This window comes from Marmota monax, unplaced genomic scaffold, assembly GCF_021218885.2.
Source record: "Marmota monax isolate L192 unplaced genomic scaffold, Marmota_monax_Labrador192_F-V1.1 WCK01_AAM20220418_F8-fsc00059, whole genome shotgun sequence".
In the NCBI taxonomy this organism is placed as follows: Eukaryota; Metazoa; Chordata; class Mammalia; order Rodentia; family Sciuridae; genus Marmota; species Marmota monax.
In genome coordinates, this window is record NW_026693595.1 from 8,386,413 (window position 1) to 8,405,420 (window position 19,008).

The 19,008-nt window shown below is 38.7% G+C and overlaps 1 protein-coding gene across 1 annotated transcript in view; it reads right to left on the reverse strand.

Moving 5' to 3' along the window:
* Pgm5 (phosphoglucomutase 5) overlaps positions 1 to 19,008 on the reverse strand; it is a 177,877-nt gene that overhangs the window by 132,406 nt on the left and 26,463 nt on the right. Inside the window, exons 5-6 of the mRNA XM_046459415.2 lie at positions 17,828 to 18,018; positions 17,073 to 17,227 (exon numbers count right to left, since the gene is read on the reverse strand). Coding sequence (XP_046315371.1) covers positions 17,073 to 17,227; positions 17,828 to 18,018 — 346 coding nt within the window. The remainder of the gene's footprint in view (positions 1 to 17,072; positions 17,228 to 17,827; positions 18,019 to 19,008) is intronic.

Genomic DNA, 19,008 nt, shown 5'->3' on the forward strand with positions numbered 1-19,008 from the left:
TTGCTCTGGAATACCGTGTTCCTCTGAAAATGGATTATGGACAGAGTTCAATAGAGAAGGAAGCTATTAAGAAAAGGCCCCTGGAGCCAAATGGAGGAAGTACAGCCTCAGACATGTGGCTGCCATGATCAGCTGAGCACTGATGGCTTAAACATACTTAGCAACTTGTGGTGGGGGAGGCGACGGGCCACCAGCATGAGACCCAGAGCTTTCAGTGGAAATGATCCATGGACAGAGGGTGATTTTATCAACCAGGGAAATATCAGGCACTTATGGAGAAAATCTAGCAACTCTTCACACCTTTCCTTTTTTAGGAAGCAGGGGACACTGAGTAAGGAGAATGTAGGAAATATTAGAATGTAATATTTACCAGAATCAGATTAGAAATATCTTGTAAATTTCATGACTCTCAACTCAGGTACCAAGAGGCATATTATGTGTACAATTCACTTCCAGTTGATTTACATTCAGCATTTTCTTTAGTAAATAAGTCCACAAAAAGAAATTATTAGATGGAGAAAAACAAGGCTGACTACATGAAATATAATAATAATAATAGCAGCTAGTATTCATTGCTTCTTCTCTGCTGATCACTTCACATTTACTATCCCATTCAAATCGCACAACAAGGTTAAGCCCTTGATCTTCATTTGACAGATGAGAAAATTGGCACAGAAAGATGAGGTAATGGTAGATTTCAACTTGAACTTGGATCCTGTGAAACTAAAGCAGGGGCTCTCTGACTTTACTCCTGTAGCACTTGGTTATTCACAATTCACAAATTGCTTTACGATGTTTTTTCTCTCTTCCTGATTTGACTAATCCCCACTACCATACATAGCAACTACCACAGTCAAAACACTATACTTACACTAAGAAGAGGAAAAGGAAGAAAGAACAGGAGAAGAGGAAGAAGAGGAAGGAGTTGTTCCTGTTCTCAAGGAGCTTGTTCAAGGGTTTCCCACGAGCAACATTCATAATCTAAGAAAATTCATTAGGAGTCCTGATCTCCTAGACCAATGTGAGAGTTTCCTCTCAGCACCTTCTCTGCTTCTATTTTTTTCTTTTTTTCTTTTTTGTATTAGGGATTGTGCTCAGGGGTACTTTAACCACTGAGCCACATCCCTAACCCTCTTTCTAATTTTTTACTTTGAAACAGTCTTGCTACATTGCTTAAGACTTCACTTCGTTGCTAAGGCTGGCTTTGAACTTGCGATTTTCCTGCCTCAGTCTCCTGAGCTGCTAGGATTACAGGCATGCACCACCATGCCCAGCCTTCACAGCCTCTATTAAGGGTATTCCTTACATCTTATTATAAGTGTTGTTACTGATTTCTGACTCAGTCACTAAGTCATAATTTTTTTTATGTTAAGCATGAATTCCATTCACTCATAATACTGTATCTGAAGAACTCAAAATATGTTTGCTGATGAGCAAGTGAATAAGTTGTAATAAGCAAGTGACATCAAGGGCAATGGGATCTTTAGGGAAACATAATTATCAAATATCTTTTAATGATGAGCTAATAATTTTAAGTGAATTGGCAGGCACTGACAGTTGCCCACCTGAAGTCATTCTCATGACTGTCCTTATTAACAGAACTGAGTACCCGCTTCTCAACAAAGGAGAATTTGCTCATGAACAGGATCAGTACTCCATAGGAGAGTTTCTGGAAAAGTTTGCTTAGCTCTAAAAAGACACACAAATAAAAGGTAATCTGTCATATTCCCTAAGACTAACTAGATCATATTTTGGGATAAGAGACAGCACTGCTGGGGCCTTTTCAAGAGGCAAGCTGACCCAGGAAGACCTCTCCCTGAGAGAGACAGAGCCAGCTTCTCCATGATGTTGCTGAGGCAATCAATCAACTACCCTCTGGAGATGCCCATTCCCAGATGTGTTGATATATGAGGCACAGCTTTCCCTCACTGCTTATGTCACTGGGGTGCAGGTGTTTGTTACTCATAACTGAAAGCCGTCACCTTGCCCCAATCTTTGTTGTCATGTCAGGACTCCATGGGGTCAGGATTGGTTGGACCTTGATGCATTTTTCCCACTGTAGGCATCAATTTACTTACGTGAAAAATGAAAGAAATTAGGCTTTTATCATTGAGTTGAGGGTTGCTCTCTCCTGTAGCCTGAAATCTTTTCCCTGGTAGCAATTCTTCTTCCTCCCCTTCTTCCTCCTCTCTTCATTATTAATAATATCATAATTATAGTTTATGTCATCCTCCTAAATTCTTTAAAGAAAAGAGTGTTTTTCAGCAAAGAGGAAGGATATTTTATATCTAGATAGGCTACACTATTCTGCTCAGAATGTTCGGGACACCATCTAGAGCTATGGCAGAGACTGCTTCTCGTCCCTGTACAACTGTAATCCCCTAGTCTTTTCATGAGAAAACCCATGAGTTTTAGCTGCACATGTGGACATTCAGAATGGAGCCTGCCATTCCTCAACTTCCTTTTGGAGCTAAGTATCACCATACCATTACATTCTGGCCACTAGAATAACCAAGTGTCAACTATTTCTGTGAACCTCCTTCAAAGATAATATATGTCCTCTGCCCTTCTCCTTGATGCTTCTCTTCATGGTTTAGTTGCTAACTAAATGCTGATGTGGTATTTGGAGCTCCCACCATCTTGAACCCTGAGAGCAAAGATTACATCCAAGAGAGGTAAAACTATGAGACAGAAGGAATGTGGGTGTCAGGGGGCTCTGTGGAGAAGGGTCACCATCTTAACCATGACTAATTCACTTCTGATCAGGGAGAATGAGGCTCTGAGAAGTGGTAAGGATCAGCTGGAAAATCAGATATACCCCCCATTCACACACTGGCATCCCTTTTTCTGTTTTTTTTTTTTTCTTTTTAACTGCATTTGCATGAGACCTCCCTCCAGCCAGCCTTGCTGTTGTTAGGATTTGGATATGCTCTAATTGCAACCCCAGAGTCCATTGGGATTAAAGGCTTGGTCCCCAGAGTGGCACCATTTCGAGATGGTGGGCCTTTGGGAGATGGAGCCTGGTGTGAAGTACTTGGGCCACTCAGGGTATGCCCATGCAGGGGATTGTGGGATCCCAATCTTGTTTTCTCTCTGACCATCTCCTGTTTGGCCATGTAAGAGTTTCCTCATACATGGTGGAGTGTGCGTCCACCATGACACAACAGTAGCTGAAAGGGCCTTGGCTAAAACTGAAGCCAGCAGGTGCCATTCCTCTGAATGTCCAAGGCTGTGAGCTTTATAAACCTTTTCTCTTTATAACATTAACTGCCTCTGGTGTTTCACTGTAGTAATAATGCAAACCTGACTCTCACCCACCCTGGCTCAATGTCATGCACAATCAGAGCAACAACCCAGCCTTTTGGCCTCTGAACCACCCTGACAGTTGGCTATTAGATAAAAAGTTTCCTTTATAAATTTAAGTGGCCTTGTCTGGATCAGTCTTCACTCTCATATTCCTTGTGCTCCTGCCCCCAATCAGTTTGATAACATTCATGTAAAGAAACTCCATTTGGGGAGGCACACCCACCCTTCCCCTCCTAGTCTCTTTCTAGGGGATTTGGCTAACAGTTTTGCTGATAAAGGGACTCCAGAGAATCTTGTGAATTTTTCTAAAGTCAGGATAAAATCAGAAAACAATTATTACAATAAATTAAGGTTGAGATGCTATTAAGAAAGGAAGTAGACAGTGTTATGTTCCTAACAAAGAAAGTCATTTGTATAAATCTCTTCATATCACATAGTGATTCATTTGGTTATGGTATTTCTCTTATTTTAGTTTTGTAGCTTTTGGCTGAACTACTAAACAGATTAGGAAATGGACAAATGCTTACAATGTGCACACAAATCACATAATATGTTTTAAGGGGATATATGTGTAATGCATAGTCAAAACCCTATCATCACAATTAGTGGTGGGGATAAATGTTTCAGGTTATAGCAGGGTTTAATGGCTTTTAGCCAGAATACAGACAGACACAGATGTGTTTTAAAAGCAAAGAAAAAAAGAAGAAGAAGAAGAAAAGAAAGCCAATATTTTCCCAGAAAGTAAAATTTTCTAAAAAGACAGGGCTTATAGGTCCAATATATTTTCTGTAGAAGCACCTGATAAAGTGAACAAGAAATTTCTCATCTGTAACCACTTTATAGGACATTAGTTATAAGGCAAGGATCAAAAGACGGTGGATCTATTCCTGGGTCACTAACTAAAAGTTTGACATACGTATATGGAATGACATATGTATATGAGATAATCTGAAAAAACTACAAAATACCCTAGGGCTTTCTGAAGTTCACACAATAGTCTTCACAAAGCCTTGTTTTGCTGTAGAAAGTGAGGGACCCACAGCTAGGACCCCCACACAGTCACTATTTTCTACATGAACAGTACAGGATCTGTACTGACTCAGGTTTAGTCTCTACTATGGAAGAACTGGAAACTAGTCATGAGATGAGTCTGTCCATGCTTCAGTTTGTTTTCTAGAAAACGCCATCATCTAATAATAATAGCAGACTTTCACTGAGCTCATACTGTGAGTAGGCACTGTTCTAAGCATCTCATTTAATTCTCAGTGAAAAGGGTGTTATTATTATCCTCATTTAGGAGAGGAAACCCTGAGAAGATAGCTTAGTCCAAGACCAAAGAGCCAGAAAGCAGAATCAAAATTCACACACAGATAGTCTGAATGCAGAGGCCAAGGGAGCTAAGAGAGGAGAGCATCATAAATGCTTGCTCTTCTTAAAATTCTTCTCTCTAGAACATTCTTATTCCACCCCCACCCTTCCCCAAAATACAGGTAGTAGAATCTTGTCTTTTATCTGTAGGATACAATGCCATCAGAGTTTGGAAATACTTCCCAGGTCTGCCCTTGAGGTTCACATTGATAGACCTCTCTGAATCCAGCAGAATACCTTACACAAAGAAAATTAATAAGTTTTGTTGATGGTAAAGATGAGCTTCAGCAGGAATATTTAGATCCAGGCAGTGTGCCTGGCACACAGGAGGCGCTAAAGATGGGTCTTTCAAAAATTGAAACATGGGAGGTAGGTAAGAAGGAAAGACTGGAGTAAGGGAAGACAAAGGAGAGAAGAGAAAGCAAAAGAAGGAGGCAGAAACAGCTGGAAGGCGGGAGGGGGAAGAAAGGAATAAAAAAGGTGGAAAGGAAGAACAGATGGCAACTGTATTTGTGCATATGCAAAGGTCATAGGCAAGCTCCAGGGTTGCCACTTGAATACTATTGTGAATTACTGTTGAGTAGTGAAGGGTTTACAGAGCCATGAGGAGGTCAAAGGAAGAGGGTCCTGGATACCCACTCCAGAATTACACCCTTTGCCATCTACTAGGTCCCAAACTGCTATATTTACTCCTTCCAGAAAGGAAAAACTCAAGATCTTGCATTGGAGAATAAATGCATCCATCATCCATCATTTGGTTTGAAATGGAATAACCCTCCCTTTGGCTCTACCTAATGAGGGGAAGGGGCTTGAGACTGTCAGCCTATCCCATCTCTCATGGCTCCAGCAAATCAGTAGGTCACACAAGGTACAAACCTCAACAAAATCAAGATTCAAGGTTAGGTTTTTAGTTTCTTTTTGGAAAAAAAGGCTTTTTCTCCCATTCCCATAGACAGAGTGGTTCATGGTCTGAGGTCTAGAAATCCTGCAGACACTAGCTTCCTAGACTCTGGCCTACAATGGCAGACGCAAGGAGCCTGATGATGAAAATGACACCTTCTAAGGCAGAACAGGTGAAGGGAAATCTCCAGGTCAAAAATTAGTAGCATTTGAGCTGCTGGATCAAGGTTTATGTGAGGCCAAGTCTACTATAGTTATGCAGGCCAATACATTTCTTTACTATTCAGGTCCCATTTCAGCTAGTTTTCTCTCATTCACTGCACAAAGATCCTGAGTGATACAATCTAAGTCCTGGTTGCAGATTTTGCATTCCCAGATACAGGTCTCAATATACCAAAGAGTTGTCCTCTATGTTGGAATATAAACCACAGATGGAATCAGGGACTGTAAGAGTTTGGAATTCCAAATGACAAAGTTGAACCTCAGGCAGGAACATGATCAAAGATGAGATGAATGGCTCCCCAGGTCTTGACTCCACCTTCACCTCAGCAGCACATAGACAGGAGCTGGCAAGTTTTATTTTTCTAGGCATGACGTCTTAGAGCCTCCTGCTAACGCATTACTTTCTAAAGGAACCCACTGTACTTAATCGATGTCTTTCATGTTTCAGGTCATCAGTGTCATCCGTCTCAGATTTAAAGCTCTTGGAGAGAAGAAAGGCTCTGTTTAACCCACTTCACACAGAATATAGCCCAGCAACACTGCTGAAACCTGATAAATGTTCTTTGGTGCTGTTGCTCCTGCTGATCTCACAATGTCAAGCAGATCCTCCCACAAAGGCATAAAATTCAAACTTTATCTTGAACTCCACAAAATTTCCCTGGAATTCTTAAGTTAAAGCCAGGAACTGCTTCTTCCCAGTTCTTTGCTAAACAGTAGAGACACGTTCAGGTCCAAATCACAAAATGTCTTGCATTGAAATTAGTTATGCTTATCTGATGTCATCTATCACCCTTTGGACAACATAGGACCCTCTCAGCCTGGATCCCCACACCAATCTGCACAAATACCTCTCCCTCAAGGAATAATCAGAATTTCTCCTGTTCTCAACCAGAGGACCAGTAAAGAGATTATGAGGTTTGAGTCATGTGATCTAATGGTACCAATCTCAGCTGCATCTTTATTGCTGTGTGACCTTGGGCAAGTTACTTAACCTGTCAAAACCATATTTCTTCCATAAACACAATATCCATAATAACAGTTTCCTCATGTATTTATTAGGGTTTGTGCTGATAGTCGAATAAGACACTATGACAGGGTTCACTGTAAATAAAAATGCAATCACTCTCTTCTATTGTTTGGCCAATCAGGCAAAGCTTTCAATTGTTTGATTCACCCTGTGTGCATCTCTTAGATTCCATCCTCCCTCAGCTCAGAGGATGGAGTGAAATGGGTGATGTTTAGCAAGCATTTAAGCAGCGCTCCCACAGGCACCGCTTACCACTACTTTAGAAGGCCAGAGTTTTAAACTCCACTCTAAAATTTGTTGTTTTAAATTAATGGAGTGAAAAACCACATTGCAAAATATGAAGCACCGACACTTTCCCTCCAGTTGTGTCAGCAGGCCTCAGATGTCTTATCAACGTCCCTCATTCAGAAGCAGTGTCCTGGTGCCAGGCTCCTCTGGTGACTGGACTAAGAGGACAGATCAGAGTTAGGCTGGGCTCCCTGTCTTCCTCCCATCCTTCAGGTCACCAGTAGGTCTGACTAATGACTTTTAAATAGGAAAAGCTCCAATTCTAAAGGTAAGTTTTTTCCAAAGAAGGCAAGACTACCGATAGGGTTTTTACATTCTGGTTCACCCCACAGAGGATGACAGAGGACAGGGATTCTGAAGGCCATGCCCCTCTCTGGCACAGGGCCAAAGTTTATTGGTGGCCTCTTTATTCATATCTATGCTGAGAACTGGGACTAACCAAAGAGAGTAATAATTCCTCACTCCAGTCATAAAAGAAGACCCAGAAAGGGGCTTTATTTTATTTTTAAATAAGTAGGGTTTGATTATTTTATCACCTTTATCAAAGTATAAATCTAAAAATAAATTCATCATTTTTTTATAACTTTTCATCGTACAGTTTCATGAATCTTGACAACTGTACATAGCTGTGTAACTACCACCATAATCAAAATATGGGACATTTTTATCAACGCATATTCCTCTTTGCAGTAACTAATGGGATTGGTTTTTAAAGTGAATAAATATTTTAAATCCAAAGGAACAAAAAAAGATCATTTAACCAGACAGACGCAAAAATTAAGATTAGAAATGAGGCAGGCCATGAAGTCAACATTCCACTGGAAGTATGCCACTTAATTACATGCTGTAGACTGGATGGCACCAAGACTATGCTTCAAATGGTCTTTAGGCCCTATCACACAGGGTGATGTGAAGTCCCGTATAGCTGAGTCCACCAAAGCTCAGAGGAACAACAAAGGCAAAGGGGACCAAGTCAGTGAAAGGACTGAGAATTGGATACTGAGTACCTTTAATAACGACGATACCCTTCCAGAGTCAGCATCAAGGAGTAGCCAAGAATCCTTGCAAATATAGTTGATGAGAGAGAGCTGACTTCCAAAATAGTTCATCTTTCAGTTCAAATGGGAGGGTGATGATGACTATATATTTTGGAACTCTGGTCATCTAATGTTCATCCAAAAGCTTTTCTGACCAACTCAGAAAAAGTGGCTCTGAGAAACTGAATGAAGAAGCTTTCTGCAACACCTCCAGGTCTCCTGTTCTTCTGGTCTTAAGTGTGTATTTATTCTTCTCACTCTAGCTAGCTAATACACAAATGCCCTCTGCCAAGTGTAGGCCCAAGATCACTCTCTCATCAGACACCAACTCGAAGAAACACTAAATAATGGAACGAACCATTTTCAACATCTCTCTCACTAGGTGAACACAAAAAAAATCATACAGGAAGGCAATGTTAGACACCTATAAATGTCCTATAATGAGTCCATTCCTCTTCCCATTTACCAGGGTAAGAAATAAACCATTCTAAGTTCAGGCTATGGTAAGCCTGAACCTTTTAATTTTTGACTAGGAAATTGCTATGCATTGCTTCCTTTTCTCTCACTCTGATGAAGTCATATGTGCTACAGGCTTCAATATTCACCTGTCATTACTAAACATCCAACTTGCTACAAATTGTAAATGAAAACCAAGTCAGACACAATTTTATTATACCCCCAAAAAGACTGGGTAATTAAGTACTGTCCACTCTCTTCTTATCATGTAGGTATATTTTCCTCTACAAACAAGTGGTAGCACAGCCAGATTTATCTCTATACTAAAGTCAGAAGAATTGGGGGGTTTTAGTTACTATTTCTTCAAAATGAATTTTAAAAAAGTACTCACAAAGGGAAGAAATCCCATTTGTGCATTTAATGGTTATGTTTATGCATTTTGTTGTTGTTTTAGGATGTTTGTTTTTTTGTTGGGGGGTGGGGTTGTTTGTTTGTGTGGTACTAGAATTGAACCCAGGGGCGCTTACACCTCTGAATCACATCCCCAGATATTTTATTTTATATTTTATTTAGAGATAGGGTCTCTCTAAGTGGCTTAGGGCCTTGCTAAGTTGCTGAGGCTGGCTTTGAACTCACAATCCTCCTGCCTCAGCCTCCCAAGCTGCTGGGATTACAGGTATGTGTCACTGCACCTGGCTCAATACGTGTTTATCAAGAACATGCCCTGAGCCAAGCACTAGGTACAACCAGGATGTGAGGAAACAAGTCAGTGTTTTCAATGCTGGTGATGACTATGACAAAGGGATCCTTAAAAAGTAAGTTCAGTGCGCGGCTTCAGGGTGGAGAGAACACATATCAAAGAAGGACTCACTGATAAGGTGATGCTTGCCTCAAACTTTCAAAGAAAAGGAAGAACAAAATGGATGGGGGTGGGCAAAGGGAACACATTTGTGAGAGGCCAAGAGTGTGGGAAATGGTAAGCAGCACATGTCCAGAAGGCAGGGAAGGAATGTAGGCAAGAGGGAGATATTCATAATCAGGGGCTTACACAGGTCGTAAAATCAGGAGATGGGATATCCTTTTGCAAGCATTCAAAGCCACTAAGCAATGTTAAGCAAGGGAGAGAATTGTGTGACTTTACAACAACTGTCCTTGGGTAGTCCAAAAAATAATCAGAGGAGGGCTGGATAGTCCACGGACTACTGCATTAGTCCAAGCCAACGAGTATGAGAACCAGAGTAGCAAAGTAAAAGTAGGAATAAAGAAAGGATGACTCAGAAACATTGAATGGATTTTTGTAACAAAACTCTGATTCATAGGAGGGAGGATTAGAAGCCTAATATTATTGCAAAGTTTATTATCAGAGTAGTAAATGAGTCACTCAGAGAGTAAACTCAAGAAGAGCAATTTTAGGGAGAATTAGAGAAGTTTCTATTAATACATGTCACATTTGAGTTGCATATGAGATCTGTCTGCTGATATCAATTTCAATATAGAATTCAGAGACTTTTTTTTTTCCAAAGAAAGAAGATGAAGTCAGCCACAGTGACATATGTCTGTAATCCCAGCAGCTTGGGAGGCTGAAGCAGGAGGATTTCAAGTTCAAAGCCAGTCTCAGCAACTTAGGAAGGCCCTAAGCAACTCAGTGAGACCCTGTCTCTAAATAAAATACAGAAAAGGACTGGGGATGTGGCTCTGTAGTTAAGCATCCCTGGGTTCAATCCCTGGTACAAAAAAAGAAAAAAAAAATTAGAAGTGCCTAAAACTGACAACAGTCTAATATCTAGAATGCACAAGGAATTTCTGAAAATTAATCAAGGGAAAAAAAAGAACCCTAAATAGAATATGCAAAGGACAGGAACAGACAGTTAATAGAAAAGGAGACCCCAAATTCTGCAAGCATATGAAAACATTCTTAAACTCACTAATGAGATGTAAAAGATGAAAATAGCAATGGTATATTATTCTATCTATTTTACACTGGAAAAAAAAAAACAAAAGCTAAACAATAAAAATCATTGGTCTGGATTTGAAGATGCAGAAACTCAGAACTGATAGGGGAAGCGCACTGGGGAAGGCATTCTGGAGTCTGACCTGCCTGCATTCATCAAAATGGATTTAATACAGACGCCCATTCGGACCCAACAATTTGGCTCCTGGATACATGACTCAAAGAAATTCTCACACACACTCACAGAAGCCTATGCAGCATTAACAGTTGTGGCAGGAAATGAGAGACAGTCTGATTGTGCATTGCTCAGGAAGCTAAGCGAGCAGTGACTGGGGGCTGCAGTGCCACAGTTAGATGCAACACCCTGGGTGTACGCACAGCCACCAAGAGGGTCCTAAAACAGTCTATAGTGGAAAAAAAGTTTTAAAAAAAATTAAAAATCAAGTATAAATTACACAGAACTCACCACAATAATTGAAATCTATATGCAAATGAAACAACAATTTACACAAACAAAAGGATAAACAATAAACATATTTTGTGGTTGTCTATGGTGGGAAAGTCAATCAGAAAAAAGAGGAATACATCAATTTTTTGAGATAATAAGAATGGGGCTTCTAGTAGATCAGTTATGAAAGGATTGGTCCCTGATTAAATCAACTCTCTGCCTGAGTCTCCCAAAGAGGGGAGAAGATGAGACTTGAAGAGCAAATAGAGCTCCAAAATGACAGGCCCCTGTGCTGGTTACACAGGCTGCCCCTTGGTCGCTCCCTCACCCCTAACCCCTAACCCCATTTCACTGAGGCCCTGCTCTCCTGCCCAGAGCAGCATTCCACAGGCTGCCTGCTGGCTTCCTGGTTGGGTCAATAGGAGGTACCAGCAGAAGATTGGAGAGCAAGAGAAACAAAACAGTGGGGCATCTGTCCCTCCCTGGCAAGTTCAGCTCCCATCTGAAGGCCCATCTCCCACAAGCCAGGCCTCCCTGGGCTATGGCTACCTGATCCCTCCCCTTGACCCTTTAGTCCTAGGGGATTAACAGCTTCCAGGTCCTTGTTGATTCATGTCCCTATGGTGCAGGTTTTTAAGTTCCTATTACAAAATCCTCATTTGAAGCTGCCATCTCTTTCTTGCCTTGTGAAGTTTGAGGACACTTAACTACAATGATAAAGAGTTTTTCTTTCTTTTTTTTTCCTGTCATTTTAATAAAGGAGACATGAACATATGAGGCAAAATAATTCCGATAATCCTATAGCAGAAGCAATGTATAGGAGACCAGATAATTAGATATTAACTCACATCACTGTGTCTCCCATTACTGCTATGCATCATGACTGATCTGGGGGATGAAATAGCCCAGATCTAAAGGATGTAGCAAGGATCAAGGTCACCACAGATCAGAAGATACTTGCATACTTGTAGGATTAGCACTGTCTGAATTCCAACAGCCAGATGAATATGTTCAAGATAAAACTACAGTACATATTTTCGATTAAAGATTGGCAACAAATAGTTATAAACTACAGTCTCAGGAATAAGTATTTTCACATGTGGTCTATGGGTCATTTCTAATCCCAGCATCACAGCCAGATCCAGCTGCATGTTTTTGCTCTTTGGTCCTAATTATGACTTCCTGGGATAGTCCTTCCCTGGCTACTCTATCTAAGCAGGATGCTCTCTTCCCACCAATTATTACTGCACCAAGTTCACTTCCCCATCCTGTGTTACAATTTGCATTTCTGTAATTTTTCTTTACTTTTTAATTCTTTGTCTCCCCCATTAGACTAAAATTTCTACCATGGTAGAGGACCATGTATAGGAGATAGAAGGTCCTTAATAACTATCTCCTGAGTGAATAAATGGTGGAAAACAAGGGTGGCACAAAGAGCAAAGAAAGGGTAGAAGAGAACCTATTCCCTCACCACCATGTTCATGGGTGTGGACCTCCCATGGCCTTCCTCATAGTCAAAACACTTCTCCTATCTGGCTCCTCTGTATGTCTCCACGGATGCTGGCCTTGTTTGAGAGAGTAAATATCCCCAGTGAGGATTCAAGCCTGTGTGTTTGCCTTGTTTTGCACAGCATTCAGCACAGCCCCAAGCACAGATGGGTGCTTCATAAATATTATTGAAGGATGATGACATAGAGGATTATTTAATACCTCTACGTGGGGTAGAAACAAACCTCAGGCCACAAATATACTTTGAATGAGCTTTACTTGTCAAATCATGTGAACCAAAATATTTTCAGCAACAAAGACTCATCTATAACCACAGATCAGACATATTCAGAATGACAAAGCCCCAAAAGAATGCCATTTTCAGGGCTGAAACTTTATTATTCTGAGGTAAACGGAATCCTTGTTCTAGTGACACTGTAAGAGTAGAAATTAAAGACACTGAAAGTCTTCCCTTGGGAAACAACAATTATCTGTGAACAATGGAAGTTTGTCTGAATAATTCATCAGTTTCAAAGGTGCAGGCCCCCCCCCTTATTCTGGAATCCCAGGAGATTAGGCAAGTGGGTCATTTAATGTGTCTCTGCTACTCAATTGTTATTCTTTGGGGGCCTGGCATTTATGGACATAATCCTATGATTTTATTAATTCAAAAAAATAAGCTATACAGGAAACCACTGACAAGATCAACATATTGAAGCTGCATTAATTTTACCTAGGAAGAATGAAGCTTATGAAGTGTCCATCATGAGAATCCACTTGGGAGCTACACAACAGATCAAATACCCAAAACAAATCACCACGTCAGAGCCCCACAGAATGTCTGAATCCCAACCAGCAAGCATGAATAATCCTTTTAAATGGTCACTTACATATCAGAACAGGTTCTTTGTGAGATTTCTAAGCAAGGCCTCTAGTTTCTGACTGACACAGAGATTTATAGGGAAGGGGGGGATAAAGTGAAATCAAGAAGTACTGGGAAATTTCCACAAGAAAAGAGGACAAATGGTTTTTGTTGTCAAAATAAAACCAGCCTCGCTTGGCCATCATTTGAAAAGTTGCTGGCTACCCCACAGGAGGGTTGGGCAATATTCTCTACTGGTTTCTCAGGGACCCTTCCAATCTAGTTGTAGTTACTGGGCAGATACATTAGAAAACTATATCAGAAGACCTAGTTTTAAATCCTGACACTTTCTAATGAGCTGTGGGACCTTGTAAAAATCAACTTCTCTGATCACTGGTTAGTATCATTAATATAGAGATAAAATTATTACCAAGATCTAGTGAAATAACTGTATGAAAATTCTCTCTACATTGTAAGATTGGCTATATATGTGCAAGGTATTATTATTAAACACAATTTCATAATATTAAGTAACCTATATAGCACTCGAGGTCCTATATAACTAAATTCTCAATTTCTAGAGATGGTCCCATTCTTTGCTTCATTCTGTACAATTTTATTAAGCTTTTTTTTTTAATATGAAGAAGGATATAAGTAAATGTAAATGAACTCAAACCTGCTCTTTGGTACAGCTATGCAAGAATCTTAAACTGTGTTTAGTTCACCATTATGGGCTAGATGTCAATATCACCTAAAGAAGAAAAGTAAAGTGGGAGGCATCCGATGAAGGAATACAAGGTCAATTTTTAAAAAATCAATTATATTTCTAATCATTAGTAGCCAACAGCTGGAAAATTATATTCATAAAAACCATTCCATTTATAATCACATCAAAATATAGAAAACAGAAATATTTCTTTACAAAAATTATAAATTATAGGAGACCTTTATACTAAAAAACATAAAATACACACAAAAGAAATTAAAGAAAATCTAAATAGATAGATATGCCACATTCATAGATTGAAAGACTGAATATTATTAAAATGTAATTCTCCCCAAATGGCTCTATAGACTTAACAAACAAACAAACAAAAATCATAATCCCAACAGGTTCTGGTGGAAATTGACATGCTGATATGAAAATGTATGTGGAAATGCAGAGGATCTAGGATGGAAGAATGGATGGGGATATACACACACAAAAAAAAAGAAAAACGTATTGGCAAATTCACCTGATTTCAGTGTAATATTTTCATAAGGATCAACAAATAAAATCAGGGAGCAAAACAGAGAATCCTGAAATAGATACACATATATATGGCCAACTGATTTTTTAACAAAGACACAAAAGCTATTCAGAGGAAAGGAAATTCTCTCAATAAATAGGGTTGGAACAACTAGACATAGGAAAAAATAACCCTCAACTACTACCTCACACCATACATAAAAATTAATAGAAATCATAAACATAAATGAAAAGTTAAAACAGTAATGATTCTAAGAGAGAAAACATCTTTTTGAAGTTGGAGTAAGTAAATATTTCTCATAGAAGATGAAAATATACATAATAAACATAATTAATTACAATAAAAATTATTAATAAACTGGACTTCATAAAATTTAAAACTTACTCATCAAAAGTCATAATTAAGAAAATAAAAAGCAAGCAAGAGGCAGGGAAAATATTTGATTGATATATATATATATATATTTGATATATATCTCTCTCAAATAATAAATATTTGAGATATAGATGTGTATATATATATATATATATATATATATATATGACAAAAGACTTATCCAAAAAATATAAAGAACCTCTACAAATCAATAATAATAAAAGTATAATGAGCTTAACTTTAAAAATGAGCAGATACATTCCACAGATATGCCAAAAGAAGTTACACAAATGGTCAGTAAACATATGGAATTGAACTCAACCTCACCAGTAACTGAGATGATGTGAATCTAAACAATGATGAAATAATATTTTGCACTTTCTAGAATGGCTAAAATAAAGTCTAAATGTTGTTGAGGATATGAAACAACTGGAACTCTCATAAATTGCAAGTAAGAGTATAGAATGAAAGCCAGGTATTTTATTGTAAAATTAAACATTACATCTATCCTAAAATCACCATTCCACTCCTTGATATTTACTCAGGAGTAATGAAAATGTGTCCACAAAAACATTATTATATAAGAGTGCTATAGCATCATGATTCATACAGTTAATAATTGGAAACAGTCGAAATGTCCATCAATGGGAGATTGGAAAAATAAATTGGGATAAACTCATGTATTAGTAACACCACACAGAAACAAAAAAGAGATGAGCTACTAACACATGCTATAGATGTAGGTAAATAAAAAACACAGCAACAAAGAAGTATATAGTACATGATTCCATTTGTACGAAGTTTAAATAAGGCAAACACATGGTGATAGAAACTGTTGCAATGATTGCCTATGAGGGACATGGGGTGATGGAAACCTGGGTGGTGGTTATGGAAGTGTATACATTTCTCAAAACTTGGTGAACTGAACGGTTAAGGCTATGCATTTCACTTATACAAATTTTTACTTGATAAACGATTAAATGAAGAACATTACAAGAAAAAAAAAACTACACAATCCAGAAGGTGGGACTCCCCAGGACAACTGGTAAAGTTTCTTCAAAAATCACTGTCATTAAATACAAGAGAAAAGGACTGCACCAGATGAAGAAAAGACCTAAGAGATGCAACAGGTAAGTCTTGGATGGAATCCTATCATGAAAGACATTTGGGGGACACTCGGGGGAAATTAAAATATGATCTTGGTTTCACATGCCACAAAATTGTATTAATAGAACATTGGAGATTGTTAATGGACAAGAAAAACATCTTACAAGCAATATGTTCTTTCTGATCTCCTTTTGGCATTAAATTACATACATGTTGTGTATATTATGTATTTTAGTTATATTGGTACAATATATATTATGGAAAGATTTTCAGTAAGGAATATAAATTTTGTTATTTGTTTGTCTGTGTTCTCCAACTTTCCACCATGCACATGTCCTGTTTTAATAATAATATATACTGTTTTTAAAATATTAGACTCAAATTCACTGTTTTGTAAGTCAAGATAGGAGATGGTAATAAGGGTAAGAGAAAGGAGATTTACTGCATAGTGATTGGTCAACATTGACCAATCTCCTCCTGGGCAATTTCCATCGCTCTCTCATAGCATTCTAACAATAAACCATCCCATTTTTACAGAGCTAATGAAGGTACAAGCAAACTTTTATAAATAATATGTTCTGACCTCAATCTCCATACTCTGTACCACTTCATTTATATATACTTTCATATTTAGTAAGTTCTTTTACTAGTCTGTGAAGTATATGTACAAAGTGTTTGTCCTGTTAAATGTGTTTCATGAGTCACCTCATTCATACCTCATAACGATCAATGTAAGGATGATATCATTACCCCCATTTTATTGGTAAGAAAATGAAGGCACAGAGCTCAAATAAGAAATAAGAAACAAGCTCAGGCCAACTGATCTTCGGTACTTCTACCCGGTAAACCATACCATGTCTCTAAGTTCCTATGCTTTCAACATGTTCACAGAGGATTAGAGGAGAATGAGTACCAGCTGCCAACAAAGGGTATGTTGACATCAGACATCTATCATAAAGTGTTTTTAACAGTGGCATCCTTGCTTACCTGTCTAGGGCAGTGCTGGTTGGCATACTTCTCCCAAACCCTCGAACTCCTGTCTGACGGAAATATGGAATGCAAGAGAGGTTGGCAGCAATGATAGCCAGGGAGTCAGAAGGACTCACAAAGAAGCCATTTTGGCCTAGGATCATGTAACGGTCCTGTGGGAAGGAATGTGTGAAAATTATCAGACAGAAGCATCTGCTACAAGCAGCCCATTCCCATAATCATCCCAAGCCACTTTACTGTCATCTTACATTTAAACAACCTAAAACCATTTGGATGAGGCCAAAGAGAGCATGGGAATCCTTATAAATCCCTGAACATCAAGGGCCTAGAATCCTGACACAACGAGCAATGTGTTCCACCTGTTGAGATGTGCATGACTACTTCATGCTTCAGTGGCCTCCATAGCTTTAATTCCAGCTTCCTTCCAAACAGAATGGGAGCAGAGCTTATCACTGAATAGCTGGTTCCTAACAGGGTGTTTTCAATAAAACCAGCTATAAATAAAGATTTATTATATGAATATTTTTAAAAGAAATAGCTTCTTTATAACACATGTTCATCTGAAACTAAAAAAAGTAGTGACTATTTAATTGCAATATTTAGCCATTAAAGAAGAGAACAGATGCATAGCCAGTTAGGGTCCACATGCCCTGTGCATGTCAGCTCCAGATGTGTTCATTAATTTTCTGGTTTTCAATGCTTGGCTCAAAACATGGTAAAAGAGTCAGCAGACAGAAAAGTTTCATACTTACCCCATCGGCATCAAATGCAGCTCCAAATCCATATTCTCCTCCTTTCATGGCTTCCAAAAGGGTTGTTGCATATGTCAGATTTGGGTCGGGATGCTGCCCTCCAAAGTCTTCCAGGGGAACACAGTTTATTGCAGAATTGGCTGGGGCCCCCAGCTCATCACACAGAACTTTTCTCACATACGGTCCCATAACTAAAAAAAAGAAAAAAGAAAAAATAAGACATACAATGATGTGAATTATCTGCAGAATCCTTTCCCCTTGGTATTTTGTTCTGGTAAGAACAAGCAAGCCCGCTTAATCACGAAGGATAAAAAGATAAATTTTACAGGCTTTTCCAAGACACAGCAGAAAATAATATTCACATTTATTACATTTATTGAGCAACTATGTGCCAGTGACTATGTTAGGCATATAGAAAATGTAGTCAATAATCCCACTAAACAAAGTTTTTCTCCCCCAATTTTTCTAATATGTTGCCTGAAAGAAATCAACCATATAAAAATGATTCATTACCTGCTGTTTTTCATGTATTAAGTGCTTTAGCCAAATATATGCAAAAGCACTAATGGGTTCTACAATGTCCTTTGCCTGTGCAATCTTTGAACATTGCCAAATGTGTAAACACTGTAAACCACTCATGTAGCATATAAAACTAAGCACATTTTGCAAAATACGTGCTAAGGAATAGTATTTCCCTGTTCCCTGGAATGGAATGCTTAATATAGAACTCCTGTGTTAGATATTGAAGAGACAGAAGCAAAGCACGTAGTTTGTATATTCCTGGCCTCTTAATCTAATCATGGGATGAGTCAAAGCTACAGATGAGAGACTGGAGTGGTAAAATTAAAAGAGGTGCCATTCAAAGCACATTTATAAAATAATTAGATCCAATGGTTTAAGAGGAGCCATGAGCACAGGTAAGGCTTCCAGGAAGAAGCAGAATTCCTGGGGAAACTTGAAGAAGAACATATATTTGACATGGGTGGGAGAGTTCCACCCACATGTAAGGGAACAGAGCCTGCAGTAGCACATCAGGCACATTTGAGTACTCCTGTGTAATCCTGTTAGGTGAGATCTATGTAAATTATCATTTTCATATATTTGCCACCAACATAGTATATCCTCAGACAGTAAACATTTTTTGTTTTTATCATTGTTTTAATTTTGACTGCCTAGTGCCC